The 23,537-nt window shown below is 45.3% G+C and overlaps 1 protein-coding gene across 1 annotated transcript in view; it reads right to left on the reverse strand.

Moving 5' to 3' along the window:
- Positions 1-1,940: 1,940 nt before the first annotated feature.
- LOC128814458 (fibronectin type-III domain-containing protein 3a-like) overlaps positions 1,941-23,537 on the reverse strand; it is a 39,749-nt gene continuing 18,152 nt past the window's right edge. Inside the window, exons 4-27 of the mRNA XM_053990310.1 lie at positions 21,381-21,456; positions 20,449-20,525; positions 18,737-18,974; positions 17,543-17,815; positions 16,620-16,675; positions 15,362-15,516; positions 15,042-15,101; positions 13,844-13,982; positions 12,957-13,010; positions 12,162-12,283; positions 11,898-12,072; positions 11,518-11,604; positions 11,054-11,192; positions 10,483-10,551; positions 10,057-10,175; positions 9,863-9,968; positions 9,115-9,290; positions 8,496-8,609; positions 7,828-7,977; positions 7,203-7,483; positions 6,532-6,744; positions 5,848-6,014; positions 5,051-5,172; positions 1,941-4,435 (exon numbers count right to left, since the gene is read on the reverse strand). Coding sequence (XP_053846285.1) covers positions 4,118-4,435; positions 5,051-5,172; positions 5,848-6,014; positions 6,532-6,744; positions 7,203-7,483; positions 7,828-7,977; positions 8,496-8,609; positions 9,115-9,290; positions 9,863-9,968; positions 10,057-10,175; positions 10,483-10,551; positions 11,054-11,192; positions 11,518-11,604; positions 11,898-12,072; positions 12,162-12,283; positions 12,957-13,010; positions 13,844-13,982; positions 15,042-15,101; positions 15,362-15,516; positions 16,620-16,675; positions 17,543-17,815; positions 18,737-18,974; positions 20,449-20,525; positions 21,381-21,456 — 3,486 coding nt within the window. The 3' untranslated portion in view covers positions 1,941-4,117. The remainder of the gene's footprint in view (positions 4,436-5,050; positions 5,173-5,847; positions 6,015-6,531; positions 6,745-7,202; positions 7,484-7,827; positions 7,978-8,495; positions 8,610-9,114; positions 9,291-9,862; positions 9,969-10,056; positions 10,176-10,482; positions 10,552-11,053; positions 11,193-11,517; positions 11,605-11,897; positions 12,073-12,161; positions 12,284-12,956; positions 13,011-13,843; positions 13,983-15,041; positions 15,102-15,361; positions 15,517-16,619; positions 16,676-17,542; positions 17,816-18,736; positions 18,975-20,448; positions 20,526-21,380; positions 21,457-23,537) is intronic.

Genomic DNA, 23,537 nt, shown 5'->3' on the forward strand with positions numbered 1-23,537 from the left:
CTGCCCCCTCTGTGCCACCTTCTCCACTCACCACAGGTGACTTGCCACGCTGGGAAGCACAACCAGGAGCTCCCTGCAGGATTTCTGTGAGGAAAGCAGCAGGAGAAGACAGAAAGAACCAATTCCCACAGGGCAGCCATCTGTCCCCAGGGCCACAAACGCCTTCCTGGCCATGGATGCTTCTCCCCGTGGACACTGCTGTGGGGCACAGCCATGCTGGGAGTCATGGGCTTGGAAAAGCCCTCCAAGAGCATCGAATCCAACCTGTGCCTGGTGTCCACCTTGTCACCAGCCCTGAGCACTGAGTGCCACCTCCAGTCCTTCACTGGACACCTCCAGGGATGGGCACTCCAAACCTCCCCGGGCAGTTCCGATGTTTAACAACCTTTTCCATGAAGAAATTCCTGCTGATGTCCAGCCTGAGCCTCCCCTGGCACAGCTTGAGGCCATTTCCTCTTCTCCTGTCCCTGTTCCCTGGGAGCAGAGCCTCCCCGGCTGTCCCCTCCTGCCAGGAGTTGTGCAGAGCCACAAGGTCCCTCCCGAGCCTCCTTTTCTCCAGGATAAACGCAGAAAGACAAATTCCATGGGCACCACACGCTGGCCCAATGGAAGAGCAGCCACCCTCCCCTCTGCTCAGGCACGGGGGTTGTTTTCAGTGCTGGAAAACAGGAAATGGGGTCATGGTGTGTCCTGGCCCGGCGCCGACTCCTCCGTCTGCCGCGGGTCGTTCCTCCCGGGCAGCTGCCGGCCAGCTGGGAATCATCTGTTGGAGAAATCGGGAGCACAGCCCGGGCACGTGGCTCTGCTCAGGGTGCAGGATTTAAATCCCATAAATTTGAAATCCCTGGAAGTGTTCAAGGCCAGGATGGATGGGGTTTGGAGCAACCTGGGATAGGGGAAGGTGTCCCTGTCTGGCAGGGAGTGGAACAAGGATGAGCTTTAAGGTCCCTCCCAACCCAACCCATTCCATCATTCTATGAAATTTCACTGGGATTTTCTTCCCAGACAGGATTTGTTGAGGTGTTCAGGGTGCAGCCATGCAGAGCCCTAGCACAAGGGCAGTTTTTCTTGTTGGGAGTTGTCCAAATCTGCAAGAACAACCCCAGCCAGAGCTTCTGCCTCTTGGAAAGGGCAGCAGGAATCTCCCTAACGTCAGCTCTGGGATTTGCTGGACAATGCAGTGCCTGTGCTCAGCTCTGACCTTTGCAGCACTAATCCCACACTATTTGGCTCCACAAAACTCCGGCTTTTGAGCAGTCCTTGGGAGCAGAAGAGCTGCAAAGAGCCAAGCTCCGAGGAGGGGGAGGAGGTTTGTTTTGTAGCTCATCCCTCTCTCATTTCTGCTGGAGCCCCATTCCCAGGTTCTGGAGGAATTCTAAGGACTTTGAGGACACATCCTGCTGCTGGGTGTCCCTGCTCCCTTTGGCCTTGTGCTTCCAGCTTCCCAGAGCCTTCCCTTGGGGTCCCCTCACGCTGGCCCCCACTCCCCTTGCCTCCTCCACCCCAGAGTTTTCCAGCTCCTCACCCCTGATCGTTCCTCAAGTGGAAAGTTTACCCAGGCTGAGTGTCCAGCTGTCTCTTTGGGAATGATGGTCAAATAAAGCCTTTCCCATCTTATCAGATCATAAAGGCACTGTCAGGAAAAATTCTGCACTCAGCAGCAAATGCTGGGGAAGAGCTCAAGGGGGAAAAGCCCTGAGTCAACACAAAATGATGGAAAATTGGCAATCAGCCCCAAATGATTCAATTTCCAGCATCAAAGAACTGTTCTACCTCACCTGGGAACTGCAGGTCCTCCCTGCAGTGCGAGGAGAAATGGAAGTGATATTCCAAGGGTCCCAAGTTAACTCAGTTCTTAATGACACTGAAAATGTTCCCTTCCCTTAAATTACACATGACACAAGTGACACCAAATCCCACAAAACCACAGGAGCTCAGAGTCAAATTTGAATACATTTGTATTATTTATTGGCTGTATTAAATATATTATCTATTTGATAGTTACAATTTAGTAATACAATGCATGGCAGCTTTAACATACATTTGAGATACCTCAAAAATGACAATACAAGAAAACCAAAGATACCTAAAATACATTAATGCCACGAGGGTACATCCTTCTGGAATGGACAACAGCTGATGGAAAATCTGTATTGCAGTATAAATCCCAGATATTTTCTGGGAATATGAGCATTTTTGTGGCAATCACAAAAGGATTCGATTTCATTTTTTAGCAGTGGTGACTTGTTAGTATTTACTCTGCGATCCTAATTTCAGGACTACTATTGCCAAATAAACCTCTACAAGTTGGTTCTAAGGAGTTAAAAAAGAACCCTTTGGCAATGGAGATTTGCTGCAGGCAGTTTATCTGCTAAAGGGAGACTATGAGGAAAATAAAGACAGATTGTAAACTCTTCTGCAAACTAGAGACTAATATCTGTATAAAACTCTGACACTGGAGGGAGAGATTCTATGATATAATAAATGATTAACTTAAAGTTCTGCTACAAGTAGAACAATACATTCAAACATACATTTTTTTTTTTCTTTCCAGGACTTTTAATCAAAATAAATAGAGTACAAAAATGAAGAGTACGTTTTGAAAAGATTAATTTCAGATTGCACCATCAATCTACTGTGAAGAGGATTAAGTGATACTAGATCATAATTTAGGTTTTCCACATCTGAAATACAACACAATGCCTCAAACTCTAACACAACATTATTCCTCAACTGCTGTAGGAGAAAGACCCTTAAAAGTGATTAATTAATTACTGGAAACACATCGCCTGTAGCTCTGTCACATCCACCCTCCCACCCACAAGTGCATTGCTCTGATGGCCAAAGTGGAGCCACAGACTTTGCAAAATACCCTAAATCTACCGTTCTGTGACATGTTCCAAATGCTGTTGGCAAGACCCATCCTGAAACACTGGAAATTTGTGAGTTCCAGCTTTCAAAAGCTTTGATCTAACGGAGCCAGGAGCTGCCAGGCTCCTCCTCAGGGATTCACAAGCAGATGGAACACAACAGTCAAATGTAGTGCACAGTGTCCACAAAAATATCCCCCAGCCGACCAGGACGAGTTTCAGACAAGTTCATAGCAGGTTGAACATTCCCAACAGGAAAACCATGGAATGTGAAGCTGCTACCACTGGGATAGCAAGTTTAAAACATTGTATAAAGGTTATCTAAAAAGAGTTCTCTCACGTACAATTTGCTCGTTGGGGTTAAGTTAGAAGGGCACCCAAAGCAGGCTGAACTTTTTATTTTTTAGGTTAATAATAGTACAAAAACATTTGCTCAGTTTGAGCCAAATAGTGTAACATTTATCATAAATGCACTCTTTCTCCTTAAAGACAACTCCTGTGCTGTTCTGAGCACGCTGCACAGGGAATTACTTTTCTCTCAGGCACTGAGAGCGAAATGTGGATTGGGCCAAAGCTGCTCAGGACAGCAGGAACATTTCAGGCAGAGCCTTTCCTGGGCATCCCGGCTGAGCTCCACATCCTGCTGGCATTGGTTTGGATTAAAACCCTAAAAAACCCTGGCACCCTCTACTCCAACACTTGAAATGATTATTACTGAATCCCAAGTATTAAAATAACTGTAAAGTAGTAATATCACTAAGTCAATATTCTGCTTTCCTTCTACAGTCTAGTAAATGTGGTATGCTCTAGTAGGCTCTGCAGTTCTGCTCTAAGCTCAAAGCACTTGTGCTGCTGGATTTCATGGATATCAAACTACAGCGAAACTCCATGGAACAGCCATCGCCTCCCGCTGCTCTGGTGGTGCTGGTTCTAGCAATGCCTTCCCTCTCCAAGTGGCTGGGATGGGGAGAGAGGAGGAGTGTGCACACCCCCCGCAGTGTGCACCGTAAGGCAGCTGACTGCTGTTCTCTAACAGCTCACCCTGATTGCAGAGGCCCCAGGATCACCCCTTCTACAGGAAATCTGTGTCCAGCATTTGGAAAGGATCTGCCGAGCCAGCCTCGCCGGCAGCCAGCAGCAGGAGCGGGAACGCACGGAGCGAGGGGTTCCCAGCTAGGATTCCATTGAACTACCCATAAATACCCCAGAGAGCTCTGTACAGACAGCTGAGCGGGGCCAGCTCTGCCCTACTTGATGACGAAGTACTGGATGACCACGGCGAAGAGGATGGCGACCACGGCGAAGCCGCAGAGCAGCGCGATGGCGATGGCGCGCTCCTCGCGCAGCCGCTTCCCGCTCTGCGCCAGCTCCGCGCCGGCCGGGGCCGCGGCGGGGCCCGGCTCCCGGCGCTGGCAGCAGAACACCGTGCTGGGGCTGTAGGGCCCGCAGAGCTCCGGGCAGCCCGGCAGGTCGTGGCACTGGCGGCCGGCGCAGACGCGCGCGCGGTACTCGCAGTTCGTCTGCGCGGCCGGCAGCCGGAAGCACGGCTCGGGGCCCTTGTACACCTGGCAGGAGACAGGAGCTGCTTCAGTCAGGGGCACCGCACTCACCACCAGCACCTGGAACTGCCTGTCCCGCTCCAGGGGTGTGGGCGGAGCTGGGCACAGCCTGGAGTTGCCCTCCCTCCTCTCCTCAGCTTTGTAAAATCACAGCTTAAATCTCTGGACAATTCAGGATTCATTGAAGTTTCCTGCCACACCCCCACACTGAGGCCTCACCTGGGCTGGGAGGCTCAGAAAGGAGAAAATAATCATCCCGCATTTTCCTTAAAGCTCCTCCAGCAAAGCAGACTCTCTGATTAACAGAGGCAGTGGTACCACAGACCATGAGGATTAAAAATCAAGAGCCAAAGGAATTGTTGGGAGAACAGGATAAACCAGTGCTCACCCACTTCACACTTTCTGAAATGAAAAGTCTCCCTTGTCACCTCCCCAGACAGAATTTCAACCTTCAAATCGTGGAATCGCAGCATGGTTTTGGTTGGAAGAGACCTTAAAGCCCATCTCATTCCACCCTCTGCCATGGGCAGGGACACTTCCACAAGAAATATGCACACCTTTTTTTGTAATAATTTTTCCCAGGAAAAACCCCTCACATTCCTGATGCTGTATAAAAGGTACCTGATCAAACTCTCTGCCAGCAGCAAGCTGAAGGATGTAAACAATGGAATCTCCTTTCATCGGCTGTAGAGGCTCCCATGTGATTTCAAAAGTGTTTTCTTCCAGCTGGATCACTTTGGGTGCTAGAAAATAGAGTGATTTGTTGGTGTTTTAGAAAAAGAACAACAGTCTCTACAAATGTACAGCTGTCATGCTTAGAGGCAACTCATTCCAATAACTTAAAGCAATTAAGATTTGTTTCTTTCCTTTTCTTCTATTTGATGACATGAGCTTAAAACATGATCATTGTTATGTGCAGGTTGTACTTGGTCTTTTTGAGCTGCCAGGGTGAGCCCATGTTTGTAAAGAGGAGCAGCACTTTCAAGTCACTACAGAACCCAGCATTTCTGTCCATGTGCAGAGCTGAAATTATGTTCTAACCATGGTCCAGTCAATCAATTTTGCTGCAGGCACTCAGCACTCTGACCTTCACAGTGACTTTAATGATGACCTTTAATGTCCATGTTAAAAAGTGAAGATCAGAGGAATTAACTGTGCCCTCATTTGCCTACACACTGCTGTAACTTCAATGGATAACCCTGCAAAATGCCCTTCCAGCTGAGCAAAGGTAGGAATGCTCAGTTCAGGGGTGGAAGAGCTGCTGTGCAGGAGGTGATGACAACAGAAGAGCCTTTTTCACACCCAGACAAAGCGAGTTTGTGTCTCTGTCCCTGCAAAGACTGGCTGAGGGTCAGCTTGCAGGATCCAATCCTGCCCACCAGTGGCTTGCAGCAGGTGCCAGGGCAGTGCCAGCTCACCTTTGAGAGGTGCAGGTGGAGACTTGGTGGTGGTGAAAGCACAGACCTCCGAGAAGGCTCCTTCCCCAGCGTCGTTGTACGCCTGGATGCGGAAATGGTACGTGGTGGATTCGCTGAGCCTCTGCACCTTGTAGGTGTGACAGGGACCATTATAGACTGTCACAAACCTGGGGGACACAGAACACACACAGAGTGACCCAGCCATCACCAACGCGTAGGGCAGCATCAGACCTGAAACACTCAGATTTGAGTTAAGGACAAAGAAGTGATGCTGCATTCTGGGTGTCCCAGCCTTCTTCCCACTGAGGCTGCAGAGCCCAGCTCCTCTGAATCAAGAGAACAACCCTTGAATATCCAAAATAAATTAAAATTTCCTGTTAAAGAACAGCTGGCCAACCCCTGTTTCTTATATGCAGGCTTGACTTTGGTTTTGGATGTCCAAAAATAACCCTGCCAGCACAGGATGGTGGTAAGGTATTTATTCTTTAAACAGTATTTACTGTTTACAAGCAGCAGAAGGTCAAGTTGTTGACAGCATTTCTGGTTGAAAGATGGAATGCAAAACTGCAAAAGGGCAAACTCTGGGATGCTCAAATGACTCAGTGGTGCAAACAGAAGGGAGAATAACATAAAACACCTTAAAAACTTGAAGTGGTAAAATCACAAGATCTTTAATGGTCTCACCTGCCAAACCTGTCCTCCATCTGCAGGTTGAACTGAGTAGGGTTGGGAATTAAAGCTCTGCTGGGCCCTTCTCCCCACTTCAGTTTAAGGCTCTGGTAGCTGAAGACAACACATTCCAGGTGGGGAGGGTCAGGAGGTAGTGGTTTGGTTTTGGCTTTCATGGAATGACTGAAAGGACCCACTCCAAAGCTGTTGATGGCCTGTACCCTGATCCTGGGGATGGAGAGAGCAGCCACATGGTCACAAAAAGCGCTGGGTAACAAAGCAAGAGTAAAAAGGTGTACAGAGCGTAACTCCAAACAGTAAAGCAATTAACATGCACTTAAAAATTAAACCTGAACTCAGTTTTAACCAAGACTGAGGTCACAGGAACCCCTACTCTGCTCTTACCTGTCCATCCATCTTCTTCTGGCCACACACCTGAGCATCCCAATGAAAAATCCTAAACCCAGAAACCTTAAAGTCTTGGTTTTGAGACAGAATGTGAACCTTAACACCAACCACAATCTCACTCCTGACAACATCATGGCTGGACTCTAGATATTTTAGGAGTTTTTTTGGAGCTGCAGGATGAATTAGGCAAATAGTCTGTATGCTGCAAGAAAAATTGCTCTAAAAATTTAAAGCACTACCCTCAAATCCTACAAATGTGATTTCAGAATAATTCTCACCTGTACAGGGTGTCAGGCAGCAGATTCTCAAGGACATGGGTTGTGTTTCTCCCCACAGTGACCAGCTGCTTCTCCCCATACTCAATGTTGTACCCTGTGATCTCTGCCCCGTGGCAGCAGGGCTCTTCCCACTGGATTGCAAGGCACGTGGAGAAAGGAGGGGAGATTTCCACCTGATCCTCTTCAAGTAAGTGGAGCACGGCCACGGCTGCAGGCACTGATGGGGGAGTGGTCACCACGCCAGTGTCCCCAAACAGCCCCACCCCAGCCACGTTCACAGCCTGAAAGACACCACACAGGAGTTACCAAATCCCTGCTTTCCAAGCAGGCAGTCACAGCTCTCACAGCCTTCCATGTGTTCTTAAAAGCAATGTGGAAGAGAGTGGAAAATCTCCTGAATAATTTGTCAACAGGGCAAAGCATCTGTAAAGCTGGTATTTCACAGCACAGGATCTAAACTCTTCCAGATTCAGGGAATGAGGAGGGACTGGGGGACAAGGGAAGTGTTTTTCCCAATTACCTTCTCTATTGCATGAGCAGGTGACAGCACATGACTTTATTCCTTTCTAGCTGGAGTTTGTCCCCAAACTGCAAGTGCACAGTGGCACCAAAAGGCTTTTCCTACCTGGACTCTGCAGTAATAGGTGGTTGCAGGTGTGAGCCCCTTGACCTCATAGCTCTGGCAGGGGCCAGTGTAGATGATGTGCATGGACCCCTCCACCTGGCCCCAGTCCAGCCTGTACTCGGTGATTTCTGCTCCGTTGCACGCCGGGCTCTGTGGGGTGAGGGAGAATTCTGCTCAGCTCTTGCACTTATACACCCCCAGCATCCAGGGGGGAGCTCTGTCACACTGAGACACTGAGAGTCACAGAAAAGATTGGAAAACACCGCCAAGATCCTCAAATCCAACCTTTGGAAGCACTGGGTTTGAAACCTGAGGTCTGCTCCAAGGGATTTTAAGTTAAAAGGTGACATGTGGCTGTAACACCACCACAGTTCACACCAGAATTTTGACTGACCCACATCTCTTACCACTTAAAAGAATTAATTCACTATATATTAATTACCACACCCTGAGGAGAATTAAATGCCACCCAATTTGTCCAGTTAAGACTGCAATTAATAACTCTCAAAAGTTTACAAACCCTACACAGATGCCTATAAAGAAATGGGCTTAAAATATTCCACCTCTACCCACACTATTTCTCTAATTTCTGAGTATCATAAATATACCACTACAATTCTAAAAGCCAAACACTAATTTGGGTGGTACTGGAAGCCACCAACACCTACCTCCCACGAAACCACAGCACAAGTTGCACTTTTGCAGGTTATCAGGGGTTTGCAGCACTGCTCAGGGGGTCCTGGAGCAGTGCAAAGCTCTGCCTTCTCAGAGTGGGGGCCAAACTGCAGGAAAACAACACTGCATGAACACAGCAACAGCACCAGGGCAAGAACTGATGTGCAAGTGAAGCAAGCAAACTATTTCTAACTTGACAGGGAAACAAACAGCAGAGTTCAGGGCTCAGTTTCAGATTCCTTGCAGGTACTTGAAGCTGGCCCATTCCCACGGGATATCTGAGCTCCTCCCACTGCCAGGGTTTTGTAACTCCTCTCTCTCCCAGCCAGGATCTGCCTTCCAGCAGCAGCTGGGCACTGTTTCACAAACACTTTTAAGCCATCAACGTTTATCTCACACTTCTCCCAACGTGGCATGGCTGGCACCCACCCCTCCCCACACAGTGCTGCACCCACCACCAGCTGCAGAGCCTGAGCTCAGGGCAACACATCCAACAATTCCAAAAGTACAAACATCAAGAAGTTCACAGAACTCAGGCTGCAGAAACCCCTCAGCACCATCACTGCTGTCCCCTGTGTGGGATCAGTGAGCTGTGGTGAGCGCAGTGGTTACCCCGACTCTGTTCCCTGCCCGGAGCCAGAAGCTGTAGGTTCTCCCTGGCAGCAGGTTGGTCACTCCAAACTCAGCTGCTGGGCCCTGGTAGAGCACCCTGCGCTCGTCCTGCTCCGAGCTGGCCATCTCCAGGAGATACTCCGTGATCTCAGAGCCTCCATCCACAGCTGGGGGGCCTGGCAAACAAAAACAGATTGCATCTTCCTATTAATTTCTAAATTCCCTGAGTTAGGGCAGGCTCCTGTCATGTGTCTGAGCAGAAATACTTCATGAAGCTTGCTTTCCCCCCAGCACCCAGGAACTGATACTTAGTTTAAGATGGCCTTCATCAGGGTTTTTTCATGTATTTTCCCTATTTTCTTCACTAAACAGTGTATCATCATTCATTTTTGCTTATCTCCTTTACTGAGATAACAGCAAGAAAACAAGAGTAGATTTTTAAATTGCCAAGCAGGTGTCAGTCATGGGCAGACAGGAAGCTTTCTCACTGGAAAATATTTATGTCTGCTTAAGTCTCACTGTATCACCCTACCAGAGGTGGACAGAATCTTTGGTCTTCTTAAAAAAACCCCACAAAACAAACAAAAAACCCCACCACAAACCCAAAAAAAAACCCCCAAAACCCTAAGGCCACGGACAGTATCTCTATATGTTTATTTTTACCTTTTTTTCCCCTGAAGAGTTCTATAGATTTTTGATTTGGATGACTGAAATCAGAGCAGTGTTTTACTCCAACTCTGGTGCTTACCCCACTGCAAAGTGATTTCCTTAGGCTTGGCTTTGCCCAGCAGGGCTGGGGCAGGACAGGGCCCGGGGGGAACGGCCGCTGTGGTGACAGTCGTGACATCAGAGGCCTGCCAGGGACACAGGTCATTGCAGAGCACAGCCATAAAGCATTTTGCTAAAACATGAACAGAAATGGTTTCCCCTCCTGCTGCTCACCTGGCTCTCCCCACCTTTACTGGCACAGGACACGCGGAGTCTGTAGGAGGTGCCAGGCCTGAGGTGGTCACAGACGTGTTCCCGCTGGGCTCCGCTGTAAATGGGCTCCCACCTCCCTCCTGAGGGAAGGAAAAGCACTTTACCCTTTCAAACCTTTTTAAAATCCCACCAGGAAATTCTCACACACAATTATTAAGGTGGTCAAGCCAGAGAATCAATCTGAAATGATTAATTATACAGAGAACATGTACAACACACACAAACACATGTGTGAAATCAGAAGTGACTGCTGGAGTAAAGCATCATTTAAGCTGCAAAACATCTCCAAAATCCAAGTCTAAACCATGTCCCACATCTAAATGTGAATTAAATACCTCCAGGGATGGAGACTGGGTACTGTATTAGTACCCAAAGGTGAGTCCTTACCAACTGATGCCTCGGAGATTTCCAAGAAGTATTTAGAGATGTCTGATCCTCCGTTATCCTTGGGGGGTTCTGAAAGAAATCAACACCTTAAGTTACAGAACATTTAATATCAAAGCATCATTTTGTTATCAGCTTTTCCAGTGAACATATTCATATTCATTCAAACAGAAAAGTCAACCAGCAAGAGAAACCAGTGTACTTAATTATTCACAATACATTTTTCAGAGCAATTTTCCTCCTATTATTAATCATGATTATGCTAGGAAGAATAATTGGGAAAGCACTCCCAATTTCAGGTATCAGTTCTTACTTTTTAAGTGAACATAGGAATTATTTAAACATCACAATAAACCCAGAGGATATTAGGAGAGCAGTCAGTGCTTCTCAGAAGTGAATGAACAACACCAGTGTGGTTCCACAGCCCCAAAATAAACCATTTTTGGGTAAGGTTGAGTATTTCTCCTGCAATAACAATACCTGCAGATAAATAATCAGCCTGAGTTCCCTCCCATTTAATCAGAGAGAGGCTTGTTCACACCCCAGCAGCACTGGAACACCCCAAGGCACCTACCCCATGTGACTCTCACACTGTGGGGATGGATCTTGCCCTTCACAACAGGTTTGCTGGGAGCTCCAGGTCTGTCAGGTTTGGTGCTGTGTTCCACCACCTCACTGGGGCTGCTTTTTCCTTCACTGTTGTAGGCAAAGAGCTGTTGGAGGAGGGAAGAGAATAGAGAATAAATGGTTTCTTTAAGGACAGTAATATATGTTGATAATACATAAGGATAAACATGCTGATGAGTAAAAAAATCTATTAAAAACCCAACAAAAATAAAGACAAACATTAATAGCAAAATCAGCTGGTGAAAAAAAATCTGGTTTGTATTATTACTTCACTGAAACCTGCTCCAACAACAGGTAATTGTTGGGACAATGGGTGAATTCCTGCTGTCTCCATACAAAGCTGAAAAACTTGCTGGGAAATGCCAAAGCCCAGGAAAGCACATGAAATTAGGACCAAACTATGGTACAAACCCTGAACTTATAGGATGTACTCCTCCTCAGGTTTCTTAAAGTGCATGAGAGCTCATCTCCATTGTACTGGGGCTGGAATCCATAGCCCTGGCAAGGAGGGAAAAGAAGGATGAGCACAGTCACTGACTTTTAAGGTGAAGCAAAAGCCAGAGCAGATAAATCACATTTTTATTTATCTTGAACTTCATTTCTGTGCCATGAACTGCACATAATACTTTGTGCCATGAATTGCACACAATACTTTGTGCCATGAACTGCACACTTTGTGTCTCCCATGAATTCCATGCAATGCTTGCCGACCATTTATCGGAAGATTAAAAAAAAGGTCATTTTTATTTCAGCACTATGAAGGAAATTTCCACACAAAGCCCAGCACTTACAGAACCTTCTTCCTCCATGTCCAGGCTGTAGGTGAGGGAGTCATCCAAGGCCCCTCCTGCAGGAGGGCTCCATCCCAGGGCCATCCAGGTCACTCCTGCTTCCAGCAGCGTGGGCGGCGCCGGGGCCAGCGGCACCACCCCGGCCGTGCCGAACGTCACCGTCTCACTGAACCCACTGGGGAGGAGATTTTGAACAAGGGTGAGCAGCAGCTGATGGAATCCAGGGGGAAATCCAGCATTTGGTATCCCTGGGCTCCTGGTTACCTCATTCCAATGTCGTTTTTAGCAGCCAGTCTCAGGGAGTATCTTGTGGAGGGAGTGAGTCTGGTGAGCTTGTACTGCTTCAGGTGCCCGTAGTAACATTCCTTGAAGGGGCCATTCTTCCCCTGGAAAGCAGGGAGATCCAGAGTCACTCCCTGATCCCTGCCAAGGTCACCCTCCTCACTCTACATCTTCCTAAATCCCAGAATCTCAGACTGGTTTGGGCTGGGAGAGACCCTAAAGCTCATTTCCTTCCATGGGCAGGGACACCTTCCACGAGAAATGTCATTTCACTCGTTTAACAGTAATTTAAAAAGAAATTACTGAGCCTCAAGAATGCAAAATTTAATGTATCGTGGTCATTCCGAGTCTGCTGATGGTCACCCTGAGCAGTCTTGATAATTAACCACATTAGGACTGAGATATCTGATTACTGTTGGTACTGGGGATTTGACAAAATGGTGATAAACCATTGAGCAGAAAACAAAACACATTCTGCAAGTTTTTATCCCTTTGCATTACATCTCAGCAAGATGCTCAAGAGCTGAGGGAGATTTGTGACACAACCCAAAGACGCCAAATGCTCGTGCATTTAAAGAGAACACAGGAATTACTGATGCTCTGGATGACAAATGAGGCAGTTTTACACTGTCCCCTTCCACTGATCATTTGTCTCTTTAAAATTGTCAGGACAGTGGCACCAAAATAGCTGCTGTACCTAAGCAAGGGGTATTTTTAAGTGTAATTGCTCTACAGATGTCATTATGATTTTTTTTTTGGTACTAGAAAAGCTCTTACCTCATCCCATTCTAAAAGAAAATTAGTTATTTTGGAACCATTGTCATTTGAGGACTGAAAATAAAGAAACAATGAAAAAATGAGTTAAAATCAAGTAGTTGTAAATGCATTTTATAAATATTTTTACACACTGAATATTATCAACTCCAACTGTCTTTTAATACAAGGTTGCCGTGCTGCTTCTTTTAGTTCTGATAGTTTAGAATATGAATTTATAAATTATTTGATTTTATAAATGAAGTAAATTATATTCTTAGAGCTCTTTTCCTGGTGTCTTGCACTGTGTGCTCACCACCTGCCTGTGCAATCTAAGGGTTTACACAAGCAACATCTGACACACGAAGCGGGAACTTCTTCATTTTCTAAGCACAGATTCTACAAATAATTTCACTAAAGTCATTTAGCTGGAACAATTTTTTCAGCATGGTCATAAGAAAAATATGAAAAACCAAGCAAACACGGCTACCAACAAGCCTTCACAGATTGTGGTTATATTCAAAAGTCAGATTAAAAATGAGATTCTATAAAACTGTCCAAATAAATTTAGTCTGAATGAGTCAGAATAACTAAAAGAACATTAAGTCATATCTGTTTATCATCCAGGACCTCAACCAAAGATATAAATAAATAAAAATCCATTTTTTCCTCTCTGCCAGTTCAGAAGAGCCCTGCTACCAACTCTGTCACACTAAAGCTGCAGGCAAGAAACTCAAACATTGAAAAAAAAAAAAAGAAAGGTAATTATTATTTCATTATTAATCTTCACTGAGCAACTTAAAAGGCAACACCTACAGCACACACTGAATTCCTGACAAAGCTAATTTCAGTCCAGTGCACAGGAATCCAGCAGAGTGCTCACCTTCACTCAGCCCAGGTTTGGTTCTTACCTTCCACTGCAAGCTCAGGCTGTTTTTGGTTCTGTTAATCAGTTTTGGGGCAGCTGGACAGTCTGGCTCACAGCTCTCTGTGGTGAAGCTCACCAGTTCTGAAATGGTTTCTTTGATGGAACTGCTGGTTGCTGAAACTCTAAACAAAAGGGTAATTAATGATGTGGCTGTTGCACTGGAAATGTAAGGGAAGAGCTGGCAGCTTCAGGGAGTTAATCCCACACAGTGGCTGCAGGGTGGGGGTCACACAGGTTCACCTGCTGACCACAGACCCCCATTTCTCACCCTTCATTTACTCTGCCATTACTCTCTGTCACAGTGGAGATATTTTAATGCTGAAATACCTGTGGGATAGGGGATGAAAACTATGGCAGGTGTTCCAAAATGGCAACAGGATACCTGACTGGAAATGAGCCTTTGGCTAAAAACGCCTTAAAATTCAAGTACAGCCAGCACTTGTGCAGGAGTATGGGCACTAAACAGGCTAAATCATAAAATATCAATTGTATCACAATTTTCATAGGAATTGTTTCATGTTTTCAGCAGTCCTGCCTCTTTCTGTGGAAAACACAACACTGTGCAGGTGGAGCTGTGCCCAGCACTTCCCACACCCAGAACTGTTCCACAGCTTTGCTGCAGGGAATCTTTCATCTCATCTGCTCCAGTGCTTCAGCACTGAGTGTGACTCTGGTTCCCCTGGTTTGTTTCAGCAGCTGCTCTCTCCCTGGCCAGCCCAACACCTCCAGTCAGGATCATTTACTCCTGATCATCCCATCCCACTGAGCCCATTCCCACTTCCCTGCTTGCACTGCTGCAGGTCAGACAAGAATCTCTGGAAATCAAGCTGACAAGTCAGACTTTCAGATCCAATTTCAAGGCAAAATTATTTCATTTACCACTGACTTCAGCCCACAACAATCTACAGAGGGTTGTTCTAAGAAAAATACCAGCAGAGAATAATTTAAAGTTTGTAACTGAGATACCTGAGGAGACAGAGAAGGTGGTAGGGAAGGAAGTGAGGTGGTATTTTAATGAAGTCAGAAGATAAATGGGAATTTAGATAGCAAACCCAGTGTCCACAGCATGGTGTTTTTTCAGAGTATTCCTGAACTGTTTGTATCACCCCTTTTCCATGAAGCCACAATAATCCTGCAATTCCCATATCCCCCAAAGCATTATTTCCTTCCCAGCAGCATACCTGGCATGGTAATCAGTGGCTGGTCTGAGATCAGGAAGTGTAATTGTTAATTCTTCCCCACTGTGAAAAGGCAAAAACAAACAGAAAGCAAAGTTACAGCTCTTTCTTAAACCTCAGGGCTCAAAGCTCATTGAAAAGCAAAACCACGTAGTGCACATTTAAGTTTCCCACTGTCCATGTATAACTCTTTAGTGACATTACTTAAAATTTATTTCATGTGAAGTAGGAAGGTCTGCAAGTCAACAAACAGCTCCTGATAGAGAGATTGCTGATTGGTTAATGGTTTAAACATTGTGCTTAAAGGAAGAAACTAAACTTACACATAGACAGATTTAAATTTTCCATTTTTACCACTGTTGGATATTGCTACTTCAAATGTAAATGCTGCTGGACTATGACTATGGCTCTCTCCATTCTGTGAACTAACTGGGAGATTCCAGGACAGAACGGCTGATCTTGCTTGTATATCAGAAACCTATTAAAAGCATAAATAATGCAAGTAAGTTTGCTTTCTGCAAGAAAAGGTTAATTAGTCAATAACATGGCGTCGCTAATTGGCCTAGGAAGCTCCTCACTGGAGGAATTCTTTCCCTTTGGAGTGGGAATACAGAGGCATTCTTTGGATTGCAATGATTTGCTCTTTTCATTTCCAAAGGCTTTCCCTTCCAACACCAAACCAACACCACAGTGGGGCAGGAAGAGAAAATTCCTGCATCAATGTTTCCATCACTCCCTTGGAGCAAATGTTCAGCTGGGGAGTCTTGGGCAGGACCCCAGACCAGGTTTAGGCACAGACACCTTATTGTCATTTTCTGACAGCTCCCTCACACAATTTCAACCACTGATCCTAAGGACAGCACAGGCTCTGTTTGTAAAACTCAGAATTTCTTGTCTGATTTTTTTTTTTTTGCTGTTTAATTCCCACACTCCAAATTCTCTCTGCCCAAGGCAACAAAGCTCTGTGGTAGCTCAAAGTACAGATGTCAGAAGCAGCAGAGAAAAATTACTAAAGGACCAAAACCCCTCAAAAGCTGGTACAAAGGAACAAAACCACTGTTTGCTGTGTGGATAACGCAGAGAAGAGCTCATTAAACTGGCTCAATATCAAACACAGACATTTTAATTACCCTCACCAGACTCCACCTTCCTAAATAAATCTCTAAATATTCAAATATTTGCTCCAGTTTCTGAATATAACATCAAAAGAGGATCTATTTGTGTAAATTTTATCTTCAACACTCCTAAATCCTCTCTGCTGAGCAAAGGATGGTTCCAAGAGTGGACAAACTTCCAAGAGTTTAGCAGGCCCCTGGTTTGCAAGGTAAAGCCCTCTCACACACTGGAAAACTGCAACAGTGGAATATTCTGGGATTACAGGCTGGCAAACTGAGAAATAGTGAATTTCCAGCACGGTTGCCATTTCCCAGCTATGAACTCTGACAACTAAACAGAATTTATCTTCTCTATTAAAAAAAAATTAAACCATTAAGAACAAAGAAAAAGGGATTGATAAAACACAAGTTATTTTCTAGGAAGCACAGGCCCAGAAAATAATGGGATTTTAAGGCTAATACTTACGACTGGCTTGCCAATGCTCAAGTGAGTATCACATTTCCTGGATTCTGTGTCAGATTCTGCAATTTAAACACAAACCAGATTATCCCAAAGCCTGAGAGCAACCCAGGCTGTTACCAAAAGGCCACCACGAGATGGAGTTGGCCTCATTAGGACTTGAACAATGGTTCTTATTGTGCAAAGTTCATTTCCCCTGTTTGTTTTGGCTGTGTGAGGGGCAGAAACACCAACTATCCAAAACCAACAGTGGTACAAAAACCCTTTTAGTACATCCTGCACAAAGGGGATCTTTTCCTAATGGAGCAGAAATAGGTTTTCTTTGACAACACAAAAACATTCCTCCAAAAATGAGAGGTGTTAAAAAAAATGACAATAAGATCTTATCTCTGCCTGATATGTTTTCCTGGAATTTCTATGGCAAAACATTCCCTCTTTGGAAGAAGCCTGACACTGTCTCAAAGCAAAGACACTGCACAAGGTTTACAGCAGCCACAAGGTATTAAAAAAGTGAAATTAGAACTAACTAAACAGCAGCTTCTGCAACTTCTCAAATTTTCGTATTTCTTGAAGGTTTAAGTGGCTCCTGGGTAACCAAAAAGTACCACAAACAGTGACACCAGAAGTTCTGGAAGTACCTACAGGTCACCCTCACTGGGAATATTGATCAGTCCTGGCTCAGAAATGGCAGGGAAGTAAAAAGGTTTAAGATTAAATCTTCCTGAAGACCTTATTTGATAAATACCAAATTAAAAAACTTGATATTCCAATGATTCCTAGAGGGAAAAAAAAAAATCTAACCATAATGGATTTCAGGATTCCTCTAATCCTGAACAGCCAAACGAATTTATAAATTCAGCTTTTTCAGAACCTGTTTTGCAATGAGTTTATAGAAAATAACTGAGATTTCCCCTGTCCATGCCACCTACCTCCCATCTCTGCCTCTGGACTGCCCTTTGTTTTTCCTATCTGCTTCTGCTTTAGTGCTCCAACTGCCCCTTGCTGGCCCTTTCCATTCCCATTGGGAATTGTGGCATTGGAAGAATTAAGGACTTTATGTGGTGAGGAGGGAGGGCTGTTCAGTTTATTGTTGGTGTGACCACTGGCTTGTCTGTCCTTTAGCCTCTTCTTGAGGTGTTCCTGCATTTTGAGACTCCTCTCGTCCCTCTGGATGAAGTTTGTCCTCCCATGGGAACGAGGTTCTGCAAAGAACAGAGAAATGCCTTCATTATTCTGAATTATTCACCTGACATCTGAATCTACAAGCTGGAAAAATCACTAAAACCCAGCCCCTGGAACTTCCCTGTGCTTTGCCAGTCTGGAAGTGCAGGGATTTTGGAGTGTGGGGTCTTTTTAAACTGAATTTTTAGGGCCTTTCTCCTGTCAGCAGCTCTAGATTCTGCCTTACAGCTGCCTTTCTTCCCTGCTACAGCCACATTTACAAAAAATTAAGCAAATTTAGGACCCAAACTGAATTTTTCCAACACAGCCTGAATGCTGTTTTAGCCTAGAGCAAGTCAAAATACCTAATTACCAATTTAAGCTTGAGAGATAATGAATGGTCTTACTAAGTCTAATTTCTGTTTTAAGTCTTGATAATAAAATAAGGATTAGAGCTTGGTTTAATTCAACATAATCCTAGTCCTTCACTGATTAATTGCTTTGTTCAGTTTTCAGAGTGATCTGCACTTCATCCTCCACTATGGATAACAACATTTTTTGGGGTTGTTTTTGTTCACTTTTCAGTCATATTTGGACTAAAAAAAATACATTCATGTATCAAATTAAGTTCATTTTCAATAAACTTCATGCCAAGGCTGTGACAAAACTCAGCGGGCAGAGTTTTAAGGAAAGGAGTTTTAGGAGTCACTGCTGTGGGATTTACAGTGGCAAAAGCAGGGATGCATGGAAAATACAAGACTGGAAAACACAACATTCCTCAGGTACAAATGTGCATAATTCCTCGAAAACAGAGGATTCCAGAGCAGAAGAATCAGAGGATACACAAGCACACTTTGCACAGGGCGAGTCCCTGACCCCCAGGGGGGTTCTGAGTTAGGAACACAACCCCTGGAGCACGCGGGGAGTTGTCCCCAGGGGCTGGGGACATGCTGGGCTCTCACCTTGCTCCTGGAACACGTGTGGTGGCGGGTGCTGGTGCAGGAACTGAGGTGGGAGCTCTCCTGTGCCGGGCACCGCGGGGAACACGGGGTGAGGGGGGGGTGGGAGCAGGGCGTGGGGGTGGTGCATGTAATGGGGCACGTGGGGAGGAGGGGGAGGAGGAGGGGGATGCATGGAAGGATGGAATTCCCCCGAGTGGGGCACCACCACCACTCTCCGAACTCCATTTTCTTCCACCACCTGCCAGAAACGGGAGAAAGCAGCCGTGAGGCCAGAGACAATCCCATCAAATTTGTACATTTACCAGGGAATTTCCCTGCTCTGGTTCATCTCCAGAACCTGACAGGCAGGGTTTGCACAGCACACTGGATTCCAGTGGAAACCAGGCAGGTACTGCTGGGATGAAGTGGAGTTTGAGGCAGTCAGTCTGAACAATCAAAGTGCTGAACAATCACAGAATCCCAGGATTTAGGTAGGAAAAGACCTTAAACTTCATCTCATCCCACCCCTGCCATGGGCAGGGACCCTTCCACAGAACAGGCTGCTCCAAGCCCCATCCAGCCTGTCCTGGAACACTTCCAGAGCTGGGAGTCCACAACCTGCTCTCTCCTGAATTATTTCACTCCACTTTGGCAGAATCCAAGAGAACCAGCCCTGGGCTCCTCCAGACACTGGGAGCACAAAGTTATCACCTCATCTGACAAGAGCAGTCCAGGTAACCCAAGCTCTGATTTAAAGCTGCTTTCCAACTTGTCAACCCCTGTCAACCAAGGGAAAACAACCCAACCCTGCTGGTTTCAGGTGACAGCAAACACAGAACAAATAAATGTGGTTTTCAGGCTGAGCAGCTCAGTGCTGCCAGGGCTTTGCCCACTGTTTGCACTGAGGATCAGAAATTGTCTGGGGGAATCTTTGCTCAAGGTCTGCAGAGCTGAAGAACAGCAGAAGCCCAAAATGCAGCTGTGTGCAAAAGAAACTGCCTGGAGAAGCCAAGAACTCACAGTTACAGGTTTCAAACCTACTCAGAACACTCCTGATTTCCAATATTACTACAACAAGAGCTCTGTTTCCACATTTGGTTTTAATTATTTCCTTTTAAAGCACATTAATTTAGAAATAAATCAAACTGGGAGTATCTCTGGTAACAACATGCAGGTCTGACCTGAACAACACCCAGGAGTGGAAAATCCATGGGAGTGGAAAAGCAAAGCTGGGAGAGCCCTGCTCATTTCTCAAACACATCACTGGAATCAGTGTTTGCATCACCACCACACTCTGCTCCAGCAGTGCTGCTTTGCTGGAATCTCAGGGCTGGTAAAGAAAGGGGCACTGAAAATTTGGATAAATCTTTGTATTAAATAGAAAACCTGCAGCCAGTTGGGACTGTTCACGTGACCCAGCTTCACCCTGCAAACAGGACTGACGAAAAATAAACACGTGGATCCTGTTCATGGAGCTCAGACAGTCAGTTCAGAGCTGTCCTTGTTACTAAAAGTGTCTTTAACTGCTGGGAGCAGGATTAAAAAATTCCTGGAACCTGGATCAGACATTACTCAGTAACAGAAGGGACAGAACCCACAATAAAGTGAAACAGTTGGTCAGTTCAATGGAAAAAATAGGTTTTTTCACAGCTAAAATTACCAATAAATAATATAATTAAAATTTCCCCCAAAACCACAGAGCAGGAGAAGGAGAAATAAATAAATAAATGTACCTGAGATACGTAACCGGGAGGCACAAAAATCGGCGGCATGGAACCGTTTGGTGACATCATAGGGACATGTGCTGGACCTGGCAGGGACAAGGGGCCACTTTTTAACAACCAAGGCTTTTCCCATCTGGAGACACCTTTTTCCAAAGGTGGGAGCTCACCCTGGAGCCTGAAACATCAGGGATTGCACCCATTCTCTGTTTGATTATTGGCTTTATCCCACCCACCACGCTTTGGCCAACGGTGTCTTTTTAATTGCACAAAAATCTGGATAAATAATTTTAGCTCTTAATTTGTGACAGCTAAAGGTCTGTAGTACTGAAGTTAAACACAGGTATTGGGGTAAAACTGATGTAGGAATTTAAAAATTAATTTTGAATCCATTATTTTTTATATTAAGCACAAGGGAAGTATTCCTGTAGGGGGTTTGATGAAAGCAGAATGGACACATTTTATATAATGTCATGTAAAATGGTGACAAATACTCCAGAAATGGAAATACTGCTAAATTCAACTTGACTTACAGGAGATATTTTGCCCTGACTAGGGTTTTCTGTCACTCACTCAGAAGGTAAAAAGGAATTTGCAGGCACAGAGTGGAGCAATGACTCCCCCACCTCACAGCACAGGGAGATCCCAGTGCCTGTTAAAGTTCTTTAATTTATTGTGCATTAAATGCCACAGAAATCATGTGTTAAGATCCTGGGAAGACACTTAGTCAAGGATCACTGCAAACCCATTTATTGGGAATGAGAATCTGCAGGATTCAGGGAATCCTGGCAGATTCCCAATGCTGCCTCATTTGTGCTTGGACACAAACTGAAAAATCTGATTTATTCCAGTGCAGAAAACACATCTGACATCACAGAAAAAAACCCCAGTGGAATAACCCTAGAACCAAAATATTTGGATTCAGGACCTGAGCCTCCCTTTACCTTGAATGCACTGAATGTGTCCATCTTCAGTTGTAATTGTAAATGTTTCACCTGGGTTTACCTGGACAAGAATCACCTGCAGGAAACAAAGCACACAAGAGGGGTTGGGGGCTTTTTAAATTTTAGGGAAGTTTTAAGTTTTAGGGAAAACCCCCTCTCTTTAGAGACAAACAACAACAGAGCTTTGGCAACCTTGGAGTAAAACAGGAAAATGGGTAGAATGATGGGTAAAATGAAAATATTTCTTCCTACTTTGACATAAAATCCTTGTATTTTTCCCCTGGTTACTCCCAGAAGTGCCTCACTCGATATACATGAAACATGCTTTTAATTTCATGTTTTACACTGATTTTTCTGCTTTTACTGAGGCAATCACTGCAATCCAGGCTTTTCCCAGCACCTCTGCCCTGCAGCTCCTGTGAGCCCAGGTGTGTTTTCCCTGTGGAAGGAATCCAGGCCCCAGTGACACCCTGCAGGTCCCCCACGTCCTCCTGCACACAAATCCACATGGAGCTGGGCCAGGATCACTCCTCAGGCAGTGCTGGGATCCCAAACCATCCCCTCATCCTGCCCCAGCCTCAGGGGAATTTTGGCAGCTGCACTTTATTGTAACATCTATGATATTCCACAGCTAATCCTTTAATAAAAGGGGGTTTGGCCAGGTAAGAACTGCAGGTACACAATTAAAATTCCACCCTGGTGACAGCTGGCACTGATGTAAAAATGGAAAGAAAATGTATTTGTTAAAGCAGCTGTGAAAATCAGTATAATTTTCTTCAATTCAATTTTTATAAAGTGTTTTTGCACTATTCATGGAGTGACATTTGCAGCAGGTAGGTGAGACCTGAAGAAATCACCTGGTCATTTAATTCCTGGTAAGATGAGCTACACATGACATTAATGAATTAGTTTTTCCTGTGCTGGAGCTCCCTGAACTCCCCAGGCACCAGTTTCACTGCTCTCATCCCTACAGACTCCAAAGATAAATGATAAATGCTATTTAACATTGGTTTTGCACCTTCTGCATATTGGTGTGTTAATCTTTGATTTTATTTTTCATAATTTCCCTTGTAGAGGAGAATTGATGCTCCATGTACTGGAGAATTTACTTTGGGTGGATGATTTGTTTCTGGATATCAGTAAGCCACCAAAATCCCTGAAAAGGCCATTTAAGCACTCAGTAATATTTATTATGGTTCCAGGAGGAGAGATGGCAGAGAATACCTTTAAACGTGGCATAATTTGCATTAATAATGAAATTTATGCAGATTTGTCACTTCAGAATGCAAGTTAATGCATGACCTCAATGCTAATAAATTCCTTGGAGTAAAGGGAGAGAAGTGGTGTTGATTGTTTAAAGAAAACCGACAATAATGGGCTGGGGATTTGCCAGAGCACAAGAAACAGGAAAAAGCTTTGCTGTGGATCCAGGATTCCACAGGCAGGGATTGACCTCAGGAAAAGGCTCATCTTTGAGGGCAAAACTCAGCAAGAAAGGGATTGTTTGAGAGATTCAGAGCCTCTGAGAGTGGCACATCTTCAGCACAGGCTTCCAGGAACTCCAGCTCTCAGCAGCAGCTCAGGAGAAGCAGGGAAGGATCCCGACAGTGCTGCAATCCCAGGGCTCAGCAGTGGGAGCCTGGAATCCCAGGAATGCACAGGCCATGTCTCAGAGCAGTGACTCACTGGAATTAATGAAGCAAATGCAGTCCCAGGCACCTTCCAACAAGGAACACTTCCAGGAAGCTGGAGCTGGGCTGAGGGGTGGATCTGAGCCAGGTGAGACACGGGCAGTGCAGAGCCCAGGAGCTGCCAACCCCTCCCGGTGTCCTGAGCGCCTCTGCAGGGCTGGTGGCACCAGCACAGCCAAAGCTGCTCAGCCACAGCTCTGCTTTTAGCCCTAGTCACACATTTTTTTGGATCCAGAAACCCTTCCAAAAAACTTCCAACTTTTGCTTTAATTGAAATGGAGCTAATGGATTCACTGGCCAAACACACAGGTTTGGTTTCTGGAAACAAATCTCTCTACAATAATTAAGTATTAGCACTGTCCTCCACAGCACTGGCTGAGAAATAATTAAAAATCCTCTGCATTAATAAAGATTCTAAGTCAAGACTCTCTTTGAAAGATTCTATTTAAATTTCAAATGCATCTCC

Source organism: Vidua macroura, chromosome 14 (genome assembly GCF_024509145.1).
Source record: "Vidua macroura isolate BioBank_ID:100142 chromosome 14, ASM2450914v1, whole genome shotgun sequence".
NCBI lineage: Eukaryota > Metazoa > Chordata > Aves > Passeriformes > Viduidae > Vidua > Vidua macroura.